At 43.3% G+C, this 24,622-nt stretch overlaps 2 protein-coding genes across 2 annotated transcripts in view; one reads left to right on the top strand and one right to left on the bottom strand.

The window, feature by feature from the left end:
- Positions 1-19,330, top strand: part of SYCP1 (synaptonemal complex protein 1) — a 122,143-nt gene extending 102,813 nt beyond the window's left edge. The window contains exons 23-30 of the mRNA XM_074977265.1: positions 4,507-4,617; positions 6,607-6,699; positions 8,622-8,696; positions 16,104-16,163; positions 16,296-16,475; positions 17,895-18,038; positions 18,451-18,537; positions 18,626-19,330. Of these exons, the coding sequence (XP_074833366.1) occupies positions 4,507-4,617; positions 6,607-6,699; positions 8,622-8,696; positions 16,104-16,163; positions 16,296-16,475; positions 17,895-18,038; positions 18,451-18,537; positions 18,626-18,769 (894 nt within the window). The 3' untranslated portion in view covers positions 18,770-19,330. The remainder of the gene's footprint in view (positions 1-4,506; positions 4,618-6,606; positions 6,700-8,621; positions 8,697-16,103; positions 16,164-16,295; positions 16,476-17,894; positions 18,039-18,450; positions 18,538-18,625) is intronic.
- Positions 19,331-22,155: 2,825 nt separating this feature from the next.
- LOC142001887 (bile acid receptor-like) overlaps positions 22,156-24,622 on the bottom strand; it is a 48,501-nt gene continuing 46,034 nt past the window's right edge. The window contains exons 8-11 of the mRNA XM_074977524.1: positions 23,711-23,839; positions 23,136-23,261; positions 22,869-22,982; positions 22,156-22,545 (exon numbers count right to left, since the gene is read on the bottom strand). Coding sequence (XP_074833625.1) covers positions 22,307-22,545; positions 22,869-22,982; positions 23,136-23,261; positions 23,711-23,839 — 608 coding nt within the window. The 3' untranslated portion in view covers positions 22,156-22,306. The remainder of the gene's footprint in view (positions 22,546-22,868; positions 22,983-23,135; positions 23,262-23,710; positions 23,840-24,622) is intronic.

Genomic DNA, 24,622 nt, shown 5'->3' with positions numbered 1-24,622 from the left:
ATTCTGTAGTTCTTGCACTCCAACATGCTTCCTTGCTTGTGTATGTATCTCCTGAATCAGATTTTCTTCTCCATATTTGATCATCTCTCCCACGATCTTATTATTTCTAGGGCTCTTGTTGTTCTTTAGTCATTTCACTGCTCTTTCTACTTCTTCCTTCAAAATATCAGTCTCGGTGCTTGGTGGTGATATTTCTTTCAGTTCTTCAGTCAGTCTCCCTGAGACACTTGGGTCCAACTGTGCTTTGTACAGATCAGTGCAAAATCTCATCCATTGCAGCGCAACCTTCTTGTTCTTGAGCACGTTGTTATTCTCGTCTATGATCGCCATCTTCTTTAGCTGTCACTTCCTATTAATATTCCCAATCATCTTATACACCTCCCTGGCCTTACACTTGCCATAATACCTCTCTATATCTTCATGCTGTTCCTCTAAGCATTTTGCCTTGTCCATTCTAGCCGCTTTCCTTACCTTGTTGCATTTCACTCTGTATTGCTGTTCCACCCTCTCGGAAACATTCCTTCGGCTCTTCAGCGCTGTCATCTCTTGCACCAACTTCAGCGCCTCCTGCGTAATCTACTTTTTACTGATCTTCTCATCTTCTGGAACCATCTCCTCAATTGCTTCAATCCTGTGGATACCCATGGCTTTTTGAGGAAGCCATCTATGTACCATTTATTACTTCTGTTTGACATAATGAATTCTGTGTTCAACCACAGCCCGCAATTTGTAGTAAGTTAGTCAAGGGTTGGAAGCTACAGATCAAACAAATTATATCATTAATGTGAATGGATCCCAAGAAATGGAACCATTTTTTGGAAAATATGATGTGGGATGGCTGAAGCCTTGAAGAACCAGTTTTCTCTAATTTCTCTGCAAGAGTGGGGTGTTGAAAAGTGGAAAATCCCCAAAGATCAAAACAAAGAACCAAGCAGTTAGTGCTAATTTAGAAAAACACAGATTCTGGAGATTGGGTCAGAGAGATTAAAAAAAACGTGATACAGGAGAGAAGAACAAAGATTCAGGATTTTGGAAGAAGAGGAGTCAAAGAAAATTGGCACTTAAAATCCAGCACTTTGAAGGTTAGCGCTCATCAGCTGGAAGTCATCCTTACGGAGGCAACTCTTCAGCCTGAAAAGGTCTCATAAGACCGTAAATACCAATGACTTCAGCACTGGTACCAAACAACTTCGGCACCAACTTTTGAAGTCTTGGTGCCATGTGCTGCACCAACACTGTGAGATGTTCTTCCTGTTGTTCCAGCACCATTCCCTCAGGCTACTGAAGCCTCATCATCCTTAGCAGCTATAAGGACTCAGCCACAGGGCTTTGGCCCTAGAGGTACCTCAAGGGCTGAGTGTACAAACCATCCTCAACCAGGAGCAATTTCTTCATCCTCATCACCGGACGAGGTGGTGGCTGGTGTGGCAACCTCTCCCACCCTGGAGGATAATATGGTTCTCCAACAGCTCTTGCACAGGGTGACTCAGTGCTTGGGAGCGCAAGCTGAGGAAGTTATGGGTGACACCAACCCGATGATTGATGTTCTTTCATCAGCCACCACTATATGTGTAGCCCAGCCCTTGATTAAGGCAATGGATGATAATACCAGGACTGTATGGCAAACCCAGGTTCAGCGCCCCCCACAGATAAGCAGAAAGTGAGGAGATTTTTGTGCCATCCACCATTCAGACTCCCACAGCCATCCCTGTCATTGGTGACTGGCACATCAGATCTAGGTTGCAGAGCCCACCTTGAAGATCTCAGAACTCCAGACACCTGGGAACAATAAGACCTGTTCCTTCCCATTACTGTGAGGGAGCTGAGGGTGATCTGACAGGTATGTGAAACCTTTAGAACACATCTGGAGGACCATTGTGTGTCGGTGCATACAGACAACAAAAGGGGATGTACGGTCCTCTCCCCTTTGCCAAGAAGCCCTGAAACTGGGATTTTTGCATACAACACGTTATTCAGCTCCAAGCATCTTATTTACCAGGCACTCAGAACATTATAGCAGCCCATCTCAGCAGGTTCTTCAAGAACCATGAATGGTCTATTCACATGGATGTGATACAGTTAATTTTCCAGTCCTGGGGGCATCCTCTCATAGATCTGTTTGCCACCCACTTCAACAGGATTTGCAACAGATTTTGTTCGTACTAGAACCTCAATCCAGGGTCACTAGTGGATGCATTCAGGATATTTTGGGGAGGAGTCCCTCTAGATGTGTTCCCTCCCATTCTGCTGATTCACAATCACCATAACTCCAGCATGGGCCAGGCAACATTGATACACCTACCTGCTGGGTGTGTCCATATAGAACCCCATCAGTCTCCCTCTGCACCAAGACCTGCTTATGTAGGAAAACAACTCTCACACCCCAACCTTCAGTCCCTCCACCTAACAGCATGGAAGCTTCATGGCTGAATGCCTCTGACCTCTCATGTTTGGATCCAGTGAGGGAAGTCCTTATGAATAGTAGGAAACCTTTCACAAGGGTGACTTACATGGGCAAGTGGAAACAGTTCACAATGTGGGCAAGTCAAAGAGGTGTATCTCCTGCAGAGGCCTTGATGGCTCCTGTGTTAGATTATCTGTGTTACCATGAACATCAGGGGTTGTCGTTTGATCCTTTAGGGTACAGTTAGAAGCTACCTCACCCTTTCACCCAGAGGCAGTGAGCTGCTCAGTGTTCAGTAACCCTCAGGTTGTTTCATAAGGGCTTAGAAAGGCATACCCTCTGTTTAGACAACCGCTCTACATGGGACTTCAATCTAGTACTATCCAGGCTTATGGTTCCCCCTTTTGAACTTTTAGCCTCCTGTTCCCTTCTGTATCTTACATACAAGGTTGTATTCTTAGTAACAGTCACTTCAGCCACAAGGGTGTCTGAGCTTAGGGCGCTAACGGTGGATCTGCCCTGTACAGCCTTTAATAAGGACATAGTTAGACTGAGGCCTGGTGTTTCTGCCGAAAGTGGTCTCTTCTTTCCGTGTCAATCAGGACATCTCTCTACCAGTCTTTTACCCTAAATCACATGCTAATTCTAGGGACCAGAGCTTGCATGTGTTGGACAAACACAGCGCCTTATCCTTTTATTTAGCTAGAACTAAGCCTTTCAGGAAGTCGCACCAACTGTGTGTGGCCACTGCTTACAGGATGAAGAGACAGCCTGTCTCCTCTCAGAGAATATCTTTGTGGATTTTGTCATGTATTAAGGAATGCTGTAAACTGGCACGGTTTCCTCCACCATCTATTAGGGGGTTCACTCCACAGGGGCCCACGCTTCCTCAACAGCCTTCTTGGCTCATGTTGCCCTACAGAAGATGTGTAGGGCAGCTATCTTGTCCTCTGTTCATACCTTTGCAGCCTGCCCGTTATGCAGTCATTCAGCAGGTGAGAGATGCTGCTGCTGTTGGTAGAGTAGTTCTCCAGTCAGGCCAGAACTCTGACCCCAACTCCTAACGTAAACTCAGTATTCACCTAACATGGCATACGCATGAACAATCACTCGAAGAATTAAAAACAGTTACTTACCTCTTGTAACTGTTGTTAAGAACATAAGAATGGCCATACTGGGTCAGACCAAAGGTCCATCCAGCCCAGTATCCCGTCTGCCGACAGTGGCCAATGCCAGGTGCCCCAGAGAAGGAGAACAGAAGACAATGATCAAGTGATTTATCTCCTGCCCTTGTACTGAAGGCTAGGGCACCATACTTTACCCCTGGCTAATAGCCATTTATGGACCTAACCTGCAAAAATGTATCGAGCTCTTTTTTAAACCCTAATAGAGTCCTGGCCTTCACAGCCTCCTCCGGCAAGGAGTTCCACAGGTTGACTGTGCGCTGTGTGAAGAAAAATTTCCTCTTATTAGTTTTGAACCTACTACCCATCAATTTCATTTGGTGTCCCCTAGTTCTTGTATTATGGGAGAAGGTAAATTTTCTGTGTTCACTTTCTCCACACCATTCGTGATTTTATATATCTCTATATAAAGGTTCTTCCAAGTGTGTTGTTCATGCCTGTTCCAATGCCTTCCCTCCTTCTCCTCTGTTGGAGTTGACGGCAAAAAAGAATGGGTTGAGGGGGCAGGTTGGCAGGGCCAATATTGCGCGCCATGAAGAGGAGTAAAGGCACTTTGAAGTAGCGTGGACATGTCGAAGTGCCCACAGCTACACACACACTGGCACTTTGAAGTTTAACACTGTTCCAGGTAATCCTGTTTGACACTGTTCCAGGTAATCCTCATCCCAGTTGGTTGGGGAGAGAATAAGAGTGCAGGTGGAGGTGGAAGCAGGAAGGAAGAGGAATGGCCTGTGGCACTAATGGGGGGGTGTCCCAGACCCATACCCCACGTCTCGGGATGACACTGATGGAAGTCCAACTAAGTGATGAACTGCCAAAAACTGAGAGTTCTGAAGCATGTGGAGCATTGGGAGTTTAATTAAAATATTGCTTTCAGTGTTGCTCACAAAGTAGAAGAAAATACTGTGTTATTAACAGGTAGAAAAGATGAGGTTTATAGCGGATGAAGCAGTAAACCTGCAGAAAGAAATGGATATTCGGTGTCAGCACAAGATAGCCGAAATGGTAGCGCTAATGGAAAAACACAAGGTAAAATGTGCTAATTTTATATGTGTAATACATGACATTATGTCTGGAAACAATAAAATTGTATAAATTCTAAATAATGGGAACTAGGAAATGGGGCTTTATTATAACACCATTGTTCTAGGAAAATTAAGCTGGATGTATGCTCAGTCTTCTAACATCCAACAAGAGATGTATCATCAATGACAGGTGGCATTTCTTCCTTATATTAACTCCTAAATATGCAGATAAACAAGTTATAATACTGCTTATAAGAGAAGCATTTGGCAGTCCCTAATAATACTAATTGTAGCAGCAGTATAGCTGTCCTGGAGTTGCTTTGGTTTGCAAATATTGAGGTAGTACACTTGCATATGGTGATAGATTTGATCACAGCAGTCCCTGTGGGGCTGTCGCCTGGTGAGCTGATTATGCCACTGGACCTTCCTTTTTGCCCTTTGGGGCACCCCACCATCCTGTCCTGCTGTACCAGAAGTTCTGGTCTCCCCCAGATGAGGATCAGATTTGGGGTAATAGCCCTCCAGCAGAGGAACATGGATTCTGAAACAGCTCAGCTCTGAGAGAGCTCAGCTATAAGCCCTTGGCAATATCCAGGAACACAGCCCCAAAAGGGACAAACCCTCAAATAAATCCATCTCACTCTGTATAAAATTGTTACAGGGAGAAAGGTCATTAAGTTAGTTCTCTTTATCAATGAAAGATTGAATGCACAATCATACCTCCCCTCCCATCCCAGTAACAATTATTTACACTGGGCTTGATAATAAACAACTGGTTTTTATTACGTATAAAAAGTAGGATTTAAGTGAAGTGAAAACAGATCAAAGTAAGTTGCTAAACCAAAATAAACAAAACGTGCCAGTTAAGCCTAGTATACGAAGAAACTTGGTTCATGAAAGCAGTTCTAATAATCTTTTTCACAAACTAGGCAGCCTCCTAGCTTGGGCCGAATCCTTCCCCTGTTTGATATTTCTAGGAGACATGATGGGAAGTAAGTGAGGGTCTCCTGCCATCTGGCCGCTGCCTCCTGTTTTTGGGTTTCCCACCTTTTATATCCTCACTGCTCAAGGCAGGCATTCCTTGGGCAAGTCAAACTTTTGTCAACTTGAGTGGAAAAGCACAAAATCCAAAACGGATTCCAGCATCAGGTGGTCTGGCCACATGTCCTGGCAGGGCTTACAGGAGAAACAAGACTATTCCCAGATAACTGGTTTGAGTACTGAGCCATTACATTTCCAGAGTATCACTATTGGCCCTCATTGTAGCGTATTCAGAATTATACAACAGGTTCACACATGTCTAACTTTTCACATACAAGAATGATACATGAACAGAAATAGAATACACACATTCAGCAGATGTTAACTTTAAAAATGATGTCACATAATTAATTTTGCCCAAAGTGTGTTCAGGTTATGCTTATTCATATTCATAAGCCAATTTCCATAAAGCATGGGGGGTAACACATACCTTTCTTATGGAAGAAGGAAAACACGGACCTTAATTAGAATTATAAATTATCAATTTTCTCATGTCTGTTCTGTGGGAAGGATACAGAAGGCATTTTCTGGCATTTCAGATTCCTTTTGGTTCCTTCTCCCTTTACATTTTTTTCAGTGTTAATTCAAACCCATACTAGTAAGGCCCCTAACTTTTCAGTATAATTGGGAATAACATATTTTAATGAAGCACGCTCTCCTACTCTTTCTAAATGACAATGTTCATAAATGTTACTTGCTTCACCTCTGTATTTGATTTGCCACTGAGGACAAAATGCTTTCAACTGACCCCAAAGAACGTGATGGTACAGAGAAAAAATATGAGTAGCATCTGTAAAAAGATTTAAGATATGTATCACTGAACCTTCAAACTATTTTTGTGTCTGAAAAAGTTAGTAATCTTCTGTAACTTCTCAGTAAAGACTACATGCTAGCTTTTTTTAAGTAGTAAGGTTTAGTTATCACACTTAAACACACAACTCTTTTTATGCAGCACCAATACGATAAAATGGTTGAAGAAAAAGACACAGAATTAGAACTCTTTAAGGCAAGAGAACAAGAACAGATGTCTGTAAAAAGATCCCTGGTAAGAACTAAACCTTAATAATAAATATTAAGAGAAAATAAAAAGGAACAGCTATAGATGATTGACATTACTAGGCAACAATTCTTCCTTTTTAAATCTTTATTCTTCTCTGTTTTAGATGTGTACTTTTTATTCTACAGTGAAGGCTCACCTGCCAATTTGTATGCCCTACTTGCTTTTTTATATGTGTTAGCGTATAAAGTGGTTTAAATTAAATGTAAGCAGGTGTGTTTTTCTGTCTGCTTTTCTTCTGATGGCCTCTGAATGTTTTCATCACTGTAAGGAACTTTTGTATTAAATACTGAGTCATTTTTCTCTCTAATAATAATAAGCCATAAATAACAAGATTAAAACTGCAAGGAAGGGTCCTGTGGCACCTTATAGACTAACAGAAAAGTTTTGAGCATGAGCTTTCATGAGCACAGACTCACTTCATCAGATGCTGGACAGATAAAACTGGACAGCATCTGATGAAGTGAGTCTGTGCTCACGAAAGCTCATGCTCAAAACTTCTCTGTTAGTCTGTAAGGTGCCACAGGACCCTTCGTTGCTGTTACACATCCAGACTAACATGGCTACCCCTCCGATACTTGAAGATTAAAACTGCTTCACTTGGGTAGTCCTGTCCAAATATTAATAGACACACTTCTCAATAATACTCGATATTTTAAAGAAATAAAAAGAACAACCTCCTCGCCTATGACTGTATTAAGTTTTCTCTGTCCTGCTTTTATCTGACAAAACCTCATTTTGGAGAATGTTCTGAGAGCAGTCACTGAGGAGTCTCTGACAACATAACTTCCCCTCCTCTTCCCCCTGAAATGGAGGTTGCTGCTACACTACCACTGTCCCTTTGGAGGGGGCATGGTGATGAGGCAATTTGAAGCAGGCTAATGAGGCACTGACATGCATATTCAGAGTCTCATTAGCATAATGGCAGCTGCGCAAACACACATTGAGTTTCAGATTGACAGTGAGGATGGAGGCAGCTTTGAAATAAGCACCCCGCTTCAACGTTCCCTTCCTCTGATCTAGTTCTGTGGATGAAAGGGAATGTTGAAGTAGGGCACTTATTCTGAAGCTGCCCCATATTCACTGTCAAGCTGAAATTTGACATTTATTCACTTGTCAGTATTATGCTAGTGATGTGCTGAATATGCATGTCAGCACCTCATTCACCTGCTTCGAATTGCCTCATCACCATGCCTCCCCTGATGGGACAATGGTAGTGTAGTAGCAGCGTTACGCTAGGCAAAGTAAGTCAGATGCAGACACACAATTATTGCTACAGAAATTGCGTAGCTAGAATCGACATATCTGTGCTCAGCTTACTTAGCTGTCCCTACTGAAGGTCAATGGGACTTTCAATCCCATTGACTTCCTGTACTCCTTTCCTCTCGTTAGGAATGCAACGGCCAACTGCAACCTCTGAGATGACAATTTCATGCATCCCTATCAGACACGCAAAATCAAACCCTGGAAGATCAATCCAGAGTGGATTGATGTTTCGGGCTGGTGTAGACGTAGCCTTAGTGTGGGAATTGGTATGAAGGTTTCCTTCCTACAGGACTTATTCACACATACATTTACATGCGAAGGAGTAGGTCCAAAAGTCTACAATTTAACTCATTTATGCCGAACTTACCTGTTCCTCAGATAGGAAACTCCATTATTCAAAACATCCAACTTAACCAAAGACTGTAAATGGCTCAGTGTTTGGAGGTACCCCAGAGCGCATTAGTTTAATGGTCAAATTAATTCTAAAAAAAAAAAAAAAAAAAAGTTGAACAGTATGGTGGTATGTTATAGACATATTTATGTCAATTTTTAAAATATTGCAGTGAAATAAGTTTTTGTTTGGACTATTCTCTTTTTCAATTTAATAGAAGATTATCATCACTTATCTGATTTATCATTTTTAGGAAACTGAGCTGTCCCATGTGAAAAATGAACTGTTATGCCTTAAAGAACAGCTTAAAATAGAGATTGAAGAGAAGGTATGTCTCATGACATTACATTTGAAATTTTTTAGTTTGGCCCCATCACTACGTTATTTAATGCTATGAAGGAAATTTACGCTGATTCCTCCCTCTCAGACACTTTTGTACACTAAGGAGCCCTTGCACGTATAGATATTCTGGCAAAGATCTGCCAGAAAAGTGCTTTTTTTATTATTACCTTAAACACTGTCATGGAATTTGTTGCTAAATGACTCATACCAGTACAAGAGCAGAACTGCCCAAACAATATGCAACAAATAATTTTACAATTTTAACCTCTTTTTAGTTCATGAATTATCTACAAACATGGTAATTTTCTGCTCACCATTAATAGTTGTTGAGTAAATTACTTGTCAGTGGAGAGTTAATGAGTTTGTTCATGTGCCTAAATGTTTGCAGGGTCAGGCCCTTGATAAATAAAAGGGATCACAAATATTTCACAGAATATTCATGAATATATTTTGTGTGTACACCTGATTCTGCAGAGGGCAAAACTCCATAAAAGTCAGTAAATGAGAAAGAGTAGGAAATGAAAAATCTTATTGTATAAATCAAAAACAAACACTAATGAAAACTGCATATGTTGGGACAATAAGAGTGTTTCTTCTTCGAGGGATTGCTCGAAGATATGTCTTGTGACATTACATTTGAAATTTTTTAGTTTGGCCCTATCACTACATTATTTAATGCTATTATTATCCCTACATACCCAATTTCGATTAGTGTTTGTTTTTGATTTATACAGTAAGATTTTTCATTTCCTACTCTTCCTCACTCACTCATGCTCATGTACATTCCAAGTTGGGTGTGCGCTGGCGTTTGCCCAGTTGCCAGAAGCTTTTTGTCCTAGCCAGTAGCCGTAGGGTCGGTGCAGCGCCCCCTGGAGTAGCATCTGTATGGTGGCCCATACATGCACCACCAGACCCGCCCCTTGCTCAGTTCTTTCTCGAGGCGCTGTCAGTTGCTGGATCTCTCTCACTTCTTGTGTATTTGGCTGGTAGCCTTTACTTGTAAATTAGTTGGTAGCTAGTGTAAATAGTTGTAAATAGTTTAGATAGTTATCTCTTAGTTGTGAATAGTTCTACTTAACGTTTAGTGAGCCGAGGTGGGACTCTAACCCCCCTCAGCGCTTCAGGATGCCTGGATCTCCAGGTTTTAAAACCTGTCAAAATGTGGCAAATGAATGCCCAAAAGTGATCCATGTAAGGCTTGTTACAGCTGCTTCGGTGAAGCACACCCCTGAAAATGGAGCACCACGTGCAAGACTTTCAAGCCTAGAACTTTGAAGGATAGGGGTCAACGCTTGAAGGTGTTACTGATGGAGGCAGCCTTGTCACTGGACATTTCCCTAGCAGGGGCTCGGAGTGGTGTGGTGCTGGTGCAGAGTGCTCCGGCACCATCAGTGCCATTAGAAAGCTCCTGACCCTGAGGCTAGGACTCAGCGCCTAGCGCTTCACCACACCATAGGAGTCAGTCCCTGGTGCCTAGCAAGAAAAAGAGGAAAGACCAGGGTCGGTCCCATGAGAGGGCTAAGCACAGGCAACCCTCTAAGGAGTCTGCCAGATCACGCCATGACCGGGGTCATGAGGAGCGAGTGTTGACACCGGTGTGAGGCGAGAGCCCATGCTCTCTAAGACTGCCCTCCACACAGGAGGCTTTCAGCACGGCGCAGGGCCTTTTACAGATAACAGTGCTGGGACTGACGCCATGCCAGGAGACCTCATCACCGCAGGAGAGCGCACCCCAGGTGCAGGCACCAGAACAATTCACAGGGGCACCGGCACAGTTCCTGACACTGATTCAGTCCCCGCATATAGTTACCTCCTTCAGCACCCCATAACATGCAGTGTAGGGTGCACAAGGGTCGGCGTGCATCACAAGTCCCGCCACACCACCGTGGTCTTCAGCATCAGAGTCGGCGTCGGAGTTGTACTCTTTTTACTTTGGTTCAGAGTGGGAGTACAAGGTCGTCTTGGCATAGTGGACATCGGCACCAGTCTCGTCACCCTGCAGCAGGGGATTGGCAGATGCCCCCGCAGAGCATGCCCCAATGGCCCTTTTGGACCCCATGGGCAGTCCACGAGACACGGGCAGGCTATGGTACTCCCAACTACGGTGCCCGGCACTCCCCATGTGCCAAGGGTCGGCACTGTCAGCTGCACTGGGAACGCCTGCACAACAACAGTCTCAAGAGCTGATGGCACAGGAAGTGCCCTCGGTGACTTGAGCACTGATACCGGCACCGAAGCAGTTGACATGGACCCAGATTTGGGCACCGCCTCTACAGGCTCCAGAAACTATGGTGCCGTCGGTGTCAGCACCTGCAGGCTTAGTGCCGTCCCACATGCCGAGCTACTCTACTGTGATGGCACCACAGCCCACATTTTTATGGGGCCCTCCACCCCAGGCACCGAGCACGGCACCATGGACCATGGTGCCGGAGACTCAAGCAGCGGAACTTGAACCCCCTGTGCAGGCAGTCTTGGAGGACGCTGGATTGTTGTCCTTGTCCTCCCCAGACGAGGCCTTGGCAGGGTCCTCAGCATCCCCAGTAATGGAGGATGGAAGGGCGTACCAGCAGTTACTGAGGGTAGTGGCCCAGGGCCTGGACGTGCAGGCAGAGGTGGTCAGGGACAAAGCAGACCTGGTTACAGACATCCTGTCAACGTCTGGGCCCGCTGTGATGGCTCTGTCCATTATTAGGACAATTGTCAACATGGCAGAGACAGTGCGGCAGATGGTGGCCTCAGCCCTACCCACGGCCAGAAGGAACGAGCGCCGGTACTTTCTTCCTGACCAAGGCACCAAACGTCTTTTACTCATCCTCCTGCTACTCCCTGGTTGTGCATGCGGCTAACCACAGGGAGAGACAGGGTTTTCAAGGCCCTTCCCATAAGAACAGAGAGGCCAAATGCCTAGGCTTGTATGGCAGGAAGGTTTATTCAACCGGTGGTCTTCAGTTAAGGATCGTTAACCAGCAGACTCTGGTTAGCAGATATGCTTAAAACACAGCCAGCTCCTTATCTCGCTTCTTGGAACTGGTCCCACCAGAGAGCAAGACTGATTTTAATGCCGTGGTGGATGAGCAGAAACTCATATCTAGAGCAGTGCTGCAGGCCGCACTCGATGCAGCAGATGCAGCCACCAGGGTCATGGCCTCAGGTATAGCTATGCGAAGGGGAGCATCCTACAGGTCTTGGGGCACCCATATGAGGTCCAGCAAACCATTCAGGACTTTCCCTTTGAGGGACCCTCTCTGTTTCCAAGAAAACAGATAAAAGACTTCACAGTCTGAAGGACTCGAGGGCCACCCTATGTTTGCTGGGCCTGCACACCCCTGCAACTCAGAGATGGCACTTTACCCCGAGGCCCCATTTTAGACCATTCCCACAACTGCACCGGGATGCCAGCAGGAGATGGGGCCGCTCCAGTAGGAGACATCAGGGCTAGCAGAACCAGGGACAAAGCCACCCAAAAACTCTACTGGGGTCTAAACAACAATTTTGATGGGGCAGTTGGGAGTGACACACTGGCCACTACCCCAGTTCCTGCTCAACTTTTATTTTCATCCCACCTATCCCCCTTCTACCATGCCTGGTGCATCATAATGTCGGACCAGTGGGTCCTCCGCACGGCAGAAAGGGGATACACTATCCATTTTTCTTCATGCCTCCCTTCCCACTCTCCCTCCCTGTTCTTCTTCAGGGACCCTTCTCACGAGACACTGCTCAGGCAGGAGGTACAGCCCCTCCTGCAACAGGGGGCTGTAAAGGGGATTCCCCAACAATTTTGGGGGCAGGGGTTTTAGTCCCATTATTTCCTGAAAGCAAAAGGGGGAGCTAAGGCCCGTTTTGGACCTGCAAAACCTAAGGAAATTAATGAAAAAGATAAGGTTTCCTATAATATCCCTGGACCTAATTATCCTGATGCTGGAACGAGGGGACTGGTTTGCCTCTCTCGACTTACAGAACACGTATTTCCACGTAGCAATTTATCCGCCCCACAGGAGGTTTCTCCGGTTTGTGGCAGGGAACCATTCGGCCTCTGCTTGGCCCCGAGAGTCTTCACCAAATGTATGACAGTGGTGGCAGGCTCCCTGCACAGACAGAGGGTGCACCTTTTTCCCGACTTGAATGACTGGCTAATGTGGGGTCGCTCAAAGCTCCAGGTGGCACAGCACATGCTACTGATACAAGAGACATTCAACGTTCTCGGTCTCATAGTAAACGAGGCAAAGTCAGTGCTGACCCCTACTCTAGTCATGGAATTTGTAGGCGCCCTACTGGATGCTGGGCAAGCCAGGGCCTTTGTGCCTCATAGCAGGTTTCAAGCTATGGTATCTTGCATCCACGGACCGATCAAGTTCCCCACCACAATGGCTGGAGGCTGCCTCAGGTTGTTGGGCCACATGGTGGCATGCATGTTCGTAGTCCAGCATGCCAGGTTGCGAATGTGTCCCTTCCAGTTGTGGCTTGCCTCAGTGTACCGGCCTGTCAGGGACAATATACACACATTAATGATAGTCCCTCCACGAGTGCTGTTGAGACTACACTGGTGGTTGGACAGTTGGTTGGTCTTCAGGGGAGTACCCTTCAACCTCCCTCTCCTTAGTCACAGACACCTCGGACTTGGGCTGGGGAGCGCATTTGGGAGAAAGCCAGACTTAGGCCCTGTGGAGCAAGAATGACACATGGCTCCACACAAATGTTCGGGAGCTCAGAGCTGTTTGGCTGGCATGTGAAGTGTTTCAGAGCGTCCTACGGGGGAGTGTGTCGCAGTCAGCACAGACAATACCAGAGCATTGTATTATATAAACAAACAAGGGGGTACATGCTCATCTCCCCTGTGGCATGGGGCCCTTGCGCTCTGTGACTTCTGTGTCCAGCACCAGATTCTCCTGAAAGTGTTTCACCTGCTGGGAGTTCACAACTCCCTGCTGGACTGTCTCTGCAGGTCCTTCATGGACCACGAGTGGTCATGACGTCGGAAGTGCTGCCTTTAATTTTCAAGAAGTGGGGATGTCCGCAGGTGGACCTCTTCGCCATCCATCTCAATGCGAAGTGCCAGATGTTCTGCTCTTACCAGAAACAAAGCCCGGGCTCCTGGGCAGATGCCTTCAGCATTCACTGGTCGGGCCCTCTGCTGTACGCCTTCCCTCCAGTACCACTTATCCACTGAACACTACTCAAAATTCAGTCAAACCGAGCATCGATCATCCTGGTGGCCCCAGCGTGGGCTTGACAACACTGGTACTTGTCACTCTTAGAGATGTCTGTCTGTAACCTAATGCCCATTACTCCCAGAAATGCTGACACTGGAGGAGGGGAGACTGCAGCACCTCAATCTCCAAGTGCTACATCTCACAGCGTGGAAGCTCCATGGCTGAGGGCAGTGGAGCTCTCGTGCTCAAAACCTGTGAGGGAAGTGTTGTTAAACAGCAGGAAGCCCTCCACAAAAGTAACATATGTAGCTAAATGGAAAGGTTTTCTGTCTAGGCAACACAAAGGCGCCTATCCCCAGAGCAGGTCCCAATACCACGTATTCTAGACTACTTGCTGTCCTTGAGCCAGGAAGGGTTGTCGCTATCCTCTATGAAAGTGCATTTGGCAGCCATTTCAGCCTTTCACCCTGGGCCAGGGATGTCGTCAGTCTTCTGAGACCCTGCGGTAAAAAGTTTCATGAAAGGAATGGAAAGGGTCAAACAGCAGGTCCAACCCCCTCTGCTGTTGTGGGACCTCAGTCTGGTATTGTGAAAGCTTATGGCAGCCCCTTTAAAACTCCTCACCACCTGCTCCCTCCTATTCCTCAGTTACAAGACAGCATTCTTGGTGGCCATTACCTCGGCCAGGAGGGTGTCAGAACTAAGGGCTGTGATGGTGATATACGGTGTTCCACAAGGATAAGATCAGGTTGAGACCCCATCCAGCATTTCTGCCACAGGTGATGTGATGGGGTTCAGGGTCCCCCAAGCTCTGCACCCCGTCTGCAGGCAGGAGTGACTCTCACTCAGCAGGAGAACAGCGGGTTTATTAGTCGGCAGGACGCAGCGTTGTACAGAGGAGTCAGTACAGCAGGCAGAGACAGCCAGTCCAATCCATGTTGGGGAGAGGAGGTCCTGAGGGGCCCCTCAAGCAGGGGCCTTGCCCCCTCCTTGGTCTCGCTCTCTCCCAGCCCAGACTGACTGCTTCCCAACTCCCAGTTCCAATTCAAACCCCTCAGGCTCCACCTCCTCCTTTGTCTCCAGTACAAAGGTGTTACCTGGTCATCAAGGTTACCCTCAGCAGGAGACCCACACCCTCTGTGAGCCACTCACACACACACACACACACACACACACACACACAGGTATCCCCCACTCCATCACAGGTGGTCTCCCCTTTTCACGTCAACCAGGACATTGCCCTATTGGTGTTTTATCCAAAACCTCATGCCTCCCCTAGGGAGCAGAGTTTACATACTTTGGATGTTCAGAGAGCGCTGGCCTTCTATATGGACAGGACAAGACCCTTCAGAAAGTCTCAACAGCTGTTTGTTGCGGTGGGAGACAGGATGAAGGGGCTCCCGGTCTCCTCCCAGCAGATCTCCTCCTGGATAGTGGCCTGTATCAGGAAGTGCTACAAACTGATGGGGATCCCCCCTCCCACCAATCAGAGCTCATGCTACCAGGGCACAGGCAGCCTCTACAGTGTACTTGGCCAGAGTCCCTGTCAGGACAGCTGCGGGGCAGCCACTTGGTCCTCAATTCACACATTTTCAGTGCATTACCTGTTAACGCAGCATGCACGGGAAGACGTTGCAGTGGGCAGGGCTGTCCTACATTCTTTTTGGGGCTCCGACCCCACTTCCTTGGCATTGGCTTGCATTCACCCAACTTGGAATGCACATGAGCAATCACTCAAAGAAGAAAAGACAGTTACCTGTTTTGTAACTGGTGTTTTTCGAGATGTGTTGCTCATATCCATTCCAAAACCCTCCCGCCTTCCCCACTGTCGGAGTAGCCGGCAAGAAGGACCTGAGCTGGGGGGGCGGGTTGTGTGGTGCATATACGGGCCACCATACAGGCAGCACTCCAGGGGGCACTGCACCAACCCCAGGGCTACGGGCTAGGGCAAAAAGCTTCCAGCAACTGGGCATGCGCCAGCACACACGCAACTTGGAATGGACATGAGCAACACATCTCGAAGCACACCAGTTACAAAACAGGAAACTGTCTTATCTTTTCCCATTATACAGTTAAGTTTGTTAATTCTTGTTATCACTTTTTAATGCTCAGATATTAAGGTGTGTATTAATAACTGAATGCTGAACATGCATAGTAATCCATTATTGTACAGAAGATATATCAAGTTAAATATTTTCAAATAGAGCATTAACAACATATTCCACAATACTGTTTTTAAACAGGAAAAGATTGCAAGAGAAGCAAAAGAAAATGAGGTTTCTAAAAAAGAAAAAAAGCATGAGGTGACTTGTTACTTTGATTTTTATGAAATGTTATGGTTTCTTGTACCAGTTATGTACAGTGAAATGAAAGTTTCATAGTAACTGAAACCATTGGCAAGTGATCATTTTAACATGTTAATGTTTTTCTTTAAGAAAATACAGACATCCCCTATGGAGACTCCTAAAACCAGTTTAAATCTTGTCTCTGCATCGGTTAATTCAAAAAAAAGCTTATCCCAGAATTTCATACCTTTGAGAGAGAACAAGCCGGAAAACAGAGAAATGTCTTCTTCGGCACCAACTAAAAATGTCTCAAGCACTCCATTATTAAAGGTTTGTTGCTTGTGGAATTAGTATATTGTTTCCACATATTTAGAAGACCACCAGTGGGAAGTACAAGGAAATCTGTGGTGGAACGTAGGCAGAGCCACACACAGATATTTCAGGGATTTAGCCTCCTCTGGCCTGTGATAACAAGTGGAACTTGTTAAACCCTAAGCATTGGTCTGTCCACGTGATTATATTGCTTCCAACTCATCTCCTCTCATTCCCTGTTTTCCAGGTTTCCCCTCCAAAACAATCTCTACAGGGAGCATGGGCCCTCTATACTCCAGGTCCACTTAATTTAATTAATCACCCCTATTTTGATTATTTTAATATAATTAAAAATAAATAATTATACTGATACCCCCTAGCCTATCTTCTCCTGGACATAGGCGCTGACTCCATGGGTGCATGGGCATGCTGCATTCTATTTTTAAATGACTGTGGACTTCAGGAAATCCCCTATGCCCTTCCTTTCGTCCACAGAAAGAGACAAAAGCTCCATGATATTGACTCTTAAGACTATCCAAATGGGTAACGTTAATCACTATTATCAGGGGTTCAACCTGCTTCCATCCAGAGTCTATATGCACTCAGTGAGGTCATGCCTACCTGGTTCACATTCCTTAGTAATGTGTAGAGCAATGACTTGGGCCTCTGCCCTCATTCTTGCAGCACATTACATGATTGCTGACTAGTCAAACCTTGACACTATCTTTGACTCAATAATACAACTGCATGTAGTAACATTTCATTTGAAAGCCCCAGGTTTTACTAGTAGATACTGCCTGATAGTCACCTACAATGGAGCACTGGTAGGGACACTACTTGAAGAAGTTGCTCACCTTATACAATAACAATGGTTCTTTGCAATGTGTGTCTATGGAAGGTCCATAATCCACTTTCCTTCCCTCCATTTTGGAGTTCTCCACAGGGCTCTGTGGTGGAGAGGAAAGTGTGGGGGTTTTGACCACGCAGTGCTAGATAACCTTATGGCAGACCAGAGATGAAGCAGAGCACATCCACAGGCTCAACAAATTTTGTTATCAAAAACCTCTGATTAGAGTTGCAGGGGTGCACATGCAGCATAGGGGGATACATCTCAAAGAACCATCCTTACTGCATAAGATGAGTAACATCCGATGGCTCCTGTTCTTCAGATCACTTGTCCTCCTGGCATCGTTGCCTCTTATGGCCTACATGCCACTGAGCCCTCATGACTCCTTCATTCCACTTTGTCTCTCTAATGGCTGTATTATCATAAGGAGTGCTTGTCGTGGGAGGGAGACCAGGAAAACGGGCCCTCTGACTATAGTTTCACAGATCATGATACAACTCAAGACTTTGTATTCTGCTCTAGATTTGGTCCTACATTTATAAAATTAGTGTAACAACATAATCTTAACTATTTTGGGGCTTTTTCCCCAGACGTATACTGTGAAGACTCCTCCAAAGTATAAATTGCAAAGAGAAAGCATGAATCCACTTTCAGAAGAAGAAATGAAGAAAAAAAGAAAAGTGCTTTTAGAGCTGGATACTCACTCAGATAGCTCAGAACACAATGACCTTCTGGTAAAAATTTGAAAATGAACAGTGTCTATCTCTGTTTATTCTGTGTCCTCTCTTTGCTGTATCTCATGTGTATCTACCATTCAGTATACCGTATACTGTACAAAGTAAAAATATGTATGTATGTATGTGTATATTTAAGTAGTAACTCAATTTGTTAGTTTATGTATATATAATCAGTACCTCTAGAACATGATCGAGGCACGTCTATAGAAACATTTTATGTTCAATCAATCATTATAATTGCACTAAATTCTAATGTGTCTGGCATTTGATAGAATTTTGTTGAATTCATCAAGGTCCATAGTAATTTATTAACATTCTTTTCTCGTGATTGAGTATTAATAAATGTGGTAGCATAGAAATTATATAATTTGTTAGCTCTTTAATTATGTAACTTTCTTTCTAATTTAAGAACATAGCTTCAGAAGAAGAAATGTTTAAAAAGACGTACAAAAACTGTCGTCAGGATTCTCACTTATGTGTCATGACACCAAAAAAGGTATCGTCTTAACTTCACTTTAGCTCAAACTCTATGTTTGAAAGATTTGGTTATAGTAATACATGTATAGTTTTACTTTTGTTCTCAGATACCAGCTCCGTCAATTATAAAATCTCCTGGTGTGGCACTGAAACTTACAGCTATGAGAAAGATGCGAGAGACTGGCTGGACTGCAGTTTCTAAAATAGACAGGAAAAAAAAAATGAAAGAAGCTGAAAAACTCTTTGCCTAAAATTAAAACTGAGTTAGGAAGTTGTTGTTCATATAAAATCTTTTACAGTTGAATATATTAATCCCACACAGTTTGGACTTGCATTGTATTTATCATTTAGAGCTAAACCTGAAAGTACTACATTTGTGGATCTCCTGTTGATTTCATTGTGGTTATTTTATTCCACACCAGACTTATCTTCTGGAGTACTTTTCACATTGGGTTTACCCCATCGTAAACTAATCTGGGAATACATCTGGCTCATTTTTGTTTTGAAAATTGATAGACAAATGTATGGTATTTTAAAGTGGAAAAAATATGTTGCAAAAGTGTTTGAAGTCATTTAACATCAGTTTTTGTTCAAGTTTATGATCAGTTTTGCAGTATCTTATCCATAAGACCATTGTTTGAGACTGTTCGACTACGTTCCTTTTACTGAGTACTTGTATTTGAATGCACTTCTTTTTTTTGTTCCTTTCCTACATTCTTTACAACTGTTCTTTTAGATAAACTGGTTGAGGCAGTAGTCTGTTTTTCAGTTTGTAACAATATTAAAACATTTAAGTATTGAATTTCTGATAATATTGATTCAAATCTTGTTTCTTCTGCTTTGAGAATCTTGTTTTACAACAAATTCCATGTATAAAGTTATTCTCTCAGATTACTGAAAACACAATTTCCAAAGATTATTAAAAGGCTAATTTGAATATGTTTGGGAAAGTACTAAGCTAAATGCTTATCTATAAAATGATGAGCTCATCAATAATCAACTTAGTACCAAACAACTCTTAAAAAGCAAAAATGTTCATATTCAGATAGTGCTCCCTGTGGCAACAATCTCCCCAGTGTTATATATATCCCTGCTGACTCATGCCCTGCTCAGTTCCTTCTTTCTGCAGTGACCGTCTTTGAGGCTTGGGTCTGTTTTTCCCTAGTAACAGAGAGATAGCTGTGTTTAGTCTGTATTCTAACAAAACAAGCAAGCAGTCAAGTAACACCTTAAAGACTAACAAAATAATGTATTAGGTGATGAGCTTTTGTGGGGCAGACCCACTTCCTCAGATCTGGAGATATGCCATTTCCAGTACAGCACTCACGGTTTTATTTATTTTTCCCTAGTTCACCTCTTTTAGTTTAAATTAGTTGTCTTGTTCTCCAGTTAGTAGTTTGTTAGCAGCTGGGGATTCTCATGCTCTCTGGATATGCAGCTAGGGTGCTGGCTGTGCTGGGAGCTACTGGTGTCTTGAAAAAGAATCCTCAAATCCATGTGTGAATTTTCTACCCCCATTATAGTCTGGTAAGTATAATTGAGAATTCAGGCATTAATGGCGAATTCTTAAGACATCCATAAAAGTTGCAATACAGTTGGTAGATAAAAATGCACAGAGTTAAATCCTAAACTGGCTGAAGTCAGTTGGCGTTTTGCTATTGACTGCAATGGGAGCAGGATTTCACCCAAATTAGGCAAGAAAAGAAGGCCCACATTCCTGAAATTGAAAGAATATATTATGTGCTTGTCAGCTTTGGAGAAATCACTCCATAATAATTAATAGGTAAAAATATGAGAACTGGAATCCTGCAAAAGTTACCTTCAGGTCACAAATAAGTTACGTATCCAGCCTTCCCAAGATTTGTAAAGTTTTAATACCATTCTATTTGCAGAGTCTATCTGGGCCACTACTTGGTTTTCTGGACCCTTTTGAGCATATACTCTACCTACTGGATTATACACTTGCATATAAAAATTGTGTGTGTATGTGTATATGCATGTGTGAGTGTATAATATATTATTCTTGCAAGGAAGATGTTTCACAAGTTGAACAGATCCCAGGAAATTAGCTTTTCAATCTAACAGCTTGTAAATAAGACAATCATAGTACAGTAAAAGCTTTATTATCTGGTACTCAGTTAACTAGTCTTTGATATCGCCTAATACAAATCTTGAGTCTGGAAACCAGGACTATACTGACTATCACATCATGCAGTTTTATATTCTGCACTCTCCCTTTATGCAAAAGAGGCAGAAGACAAGTAAGCAAGCTTAAATGAGGGATTTATTCAAAAAAGTAGTTGTTAGGGTGTATCATACAGTCATCACAGACTCCAGTTTCCTACACCTTCTATGTCTAAAGCAGGGGTGGGGAACCACTGGCCTGCAGTCCCAATCCAGACTGTGGCTTGCCTGGATACAGACCCTGAGGCTAAGCGCTCCTCTACCCAGTATCTGACCCGCAGCAGGGCTGGGGGTGCGGGGCCATAAGCCTCACAAGCTGAGTCAGGCAAGCTGCAGCTAGATCCAGATCATGGGCTCTGCTGGAGAGGGAAGGGGTCAGAAAATGTGCTCTTCCTGTACCCTTGCATTCCACCCTGCTCCTGCCCCCTCCATTTCCACCCAACTCCATTCCCATCCTTGCCCCTCCCTTCCAGACCCTGCACCTCAAACCGTCATGCACCCTTCCTCACACGCAGACCCCACACCCCAGTCCTCTCCTATTCCCCCTCCCACTCACACTCCCCCAACTATAGCTCACTTCTGCCCAGATCACACACACCCAGTCCACTCCTGCTCAGATTGCCCATCCCCGGTATGCTCCTATACCCTCTCTCACGCCCAGACCACTTCTGCATCCTCCCTAAAGTCGAGGACCACGTCAGTGAGGGTTTTTTTTCCTCGCTTGTATGGTCCCTGACTGATTTCCCTATGTGTCAGTGGCCTCCAATCAAAAATGTTCTCCATCTTGGTCTACAGTAATAATTGATGTGGAGGGTGCTGATGCTGAGGCATTGCAAGATTCTGAAATGCCTTTTAAATAAAAGGTAAAATTATGTTCAATGCAGTTTTAGTGTTAAACATTTTTCAGTGATCTGGTGTATGCACTGTCCGTGGTGATATGTAATGTTATAAGAAAACCTACTCTATAGAAAACTTTACCTGTACAGGCATATAAATTCTTCAAGAAACTGACCACTCTTCAGTGAAGTGCTTCTACTGGATTGGTGAGTATTTGTATACTATTTTATACTTCATTCATTTTATTGTATTCTAATTCTTTGAAAGTCAGTATTCCATGGGTAAAATACAACCCTCAGTTAACCAGAACATTCAATAAACTGACCCCACATCCCCCCAAGATGTCAAATAATAGAGCTTTTATAATACCTGTGGAGCAGAATACAGCTTTGCATGAAGGATGAGACTTTTTCTTTGTTTGTTTTTAAATGAAGGGTCTGCTACTATATGTTTCTTGGGGACTCCGTTAACTGTGACCTGGATCTCAATCTTACCTTTTTCCCATTTGTGTTAATAAAGGTTAAGACTTTTAAATATATTTAATAGTTGATCACATCAACAGAGCATGATTTCTGCATCACATTTTTGTTTAAAATATAGTTTATTACTACAGATATTAAACACAATATTTTTACTGAAGAAGACACTCCAGCCATGTAAAATAAAAGTGAAATTTTTAGTATATTTTTATGAAAATAAGAAGTTTCTGAATAGTTTGCATTTAGGCAAATTTAAGGAACATCAGACATTTATGTAATAACAGTTGTTCAGTGCAAATCCCAAATTTCACAAAGTAAAGAGGTTAGTTTGGGGTCTTTTGTCCTCCAGCTTACTAGCACTTCTGAATGGTTGTGATTGAGAGTCCTGAGTTCAGTAAGCCTCCCTATGAGGCGTGCAAAATGCTGTGGATCTTCTGGATGATAAATTTTTGAATATTTGTACAAAATACCCAAAAGGGGTTCTTGGAGTTTTTCCACATGTTGTTTGTTTTTTAGGAGTGGGCGATCTGCAAAACAGCAGCAACATATTGTTGGCACACCAGCATGTCATTTGGAACCCAAACCTTCTCACTTCATTTTCTGTAAGTAATCCCATTCATTTTGGTTAGATTATTCATTTGAATGATGAGAATCGGATTTGAATTTTCAAGAAGTATTATACACTGAAGTAGTATAGTGAATAAAAATATGCATACTTAGTGACACACTTTTCACTTTTTTAGGACTGTGGCTAGAGCATATTTGATTTAAAATTACTTTTAATATTAGTCTTTTATTTTTAAATTTGCATGTGTATCATCATCACTTCTTCATTATTCTGTATGTTTACCTGAAAAAAATATAGTAGTTGCTACAAGCAGGGCGTATTCTGTCTCAGTCAGATTAAGTTCTCCCATGCTTCTGTAGAAGTAAAATAGCGCAGTGATAAACTCCTCAGTGATACCTTTAAAAATGAAATCAAGCTATTGAAAAATCAGTCCAGGAGCAAACTTGTGTTACCTTTTGAGGAGTTTTAAAATCCTCAAACTATTTCATCTCAAAATTAGCAAATTTTAGTCGAAAAATGAAAAGTCTTGTGGTATTGAAGCTCATCTACCTGTGGTTGTGGTAGTTGTAGAAGTTGGACTCTCTTCATTGTGAGATATTTCCATGGAATAAATAGTACTTTTATCTGTGTCTTGATCATGACAATACACAGCATGATGAGAAAATCTTACGTGATCTAGGACAAGGAAAACAATATTAAAAGTCCACTAATGAGTTTAGTTTTACTCTACTTAAACATTGTGTTCCAAGTGTTTTATAAATGAGTCAGAGAAAAGAGTGCACTATTTGTAAAGCCAATACAGAGGGTAGTATATTTTAGTAAGCTCACATACCTCCCCACCCACCCAATACTCTGTTGTATAGACATGCCAAAAGCACTGCTACCTGTTTGGGGCTAATGAGAGTCAAGAAAGGACCTATTTCGTTGTTATTGTTGGAGTCCTCTAAAAAAAGTGAAGGGTAGGTGGATATTATCAAAGCTATTATTAAAAAAAAAAAAACCGCCCTTTTATGCTTCAGTGAGAAACCATTTAGATGCAGGAGCCAGGCTTGGTGAAAAATTATGTCAACAAATACAACAAAACTTTTGTCTGAATTTACACAACTGTTAGCAATAATACTTACTTTCTCTCACTGATGACTGGCATTCATTAGCTCCTTGATTATATATCTGGGCTGAACGCAAAAACATTGCCTCTACAGTCGAACCTTTCAACAATGCAATTTGGTCATCATTGGCTAAACTTTCAAATCCTGTAGGAAAGGATTTTCCATAAGACTCAAAATTAGGGTTGGCTGTTTGGCCTCAGGCTACCAACATAAAAGTGATCCAAAAATGATCAGACTCTGGCTTTAAGAGACAGTGAGTCCTGTAGAACATCAAAGGCAAGATCCTTGTACCAAGCAGTAAAGGAGCAGTCACAGCTAACAGAGGCACCTATACCATGGATCCAACCAGTGATCCACGTACTCTACCATTCTGTCTCTGACAGTACCCAATACTAGAAATTTGAGAGCAAGGTGAAAGAAACTAATTAGTGAACAGTTTTGGAATAAACTGCCCTGCAACTTTATATGCCTATAGATTTGTTATCTTGTCTGGTGTAACTGTGGATGTTCTGTTTAGCCACAGACATATACTCACCTCTTCTTCTTCCGCAAGACCAAGGAGACATTCAGTTAAATTGCAAGCATATCTTGATCCTGATCACAGGTTTACTTAATTTGGTGATAAGCATTTCTGCACCAGTTTTTCCACTAGGGCTAATACCAGTGAAGTTGAACCAGTGCTAGATAATTAATGTGAAAATTTCTACTGTAAACATATCCTGCATCTTTTGACAATGAATTCTACGAATTAATTGCACGCTGTGTAAAAAAGTACTTCCTTTTGTTGATTTTAAATTAATCACTTATCAACATAATCAAATGTTCCCTTGTTTTTGCATTATAAGAAAAGATGAATGGGAGTGCCTGATTTGCCTTCTCTACAACATTAATAATTTCATCTCTATAGTGCACCTCTTTTATTTTTGA

This window comes from Carettochelys insculpta, chromosome 26 (assembly GCF_033958435.1).
Source record: "Carettochelys insculpta isolate YL-2023 chromosome 26, ASM3395843v1, whole genome shotgun sequence".
NCBI lineage: Eukaryota > Metazoa > Chordata > Testudines > Carettochelyidae > Carettochelys > Carettochelys insculpta.
This window is presented reverse-complemented; position numbering and strand designations above follow the sequence as displayed.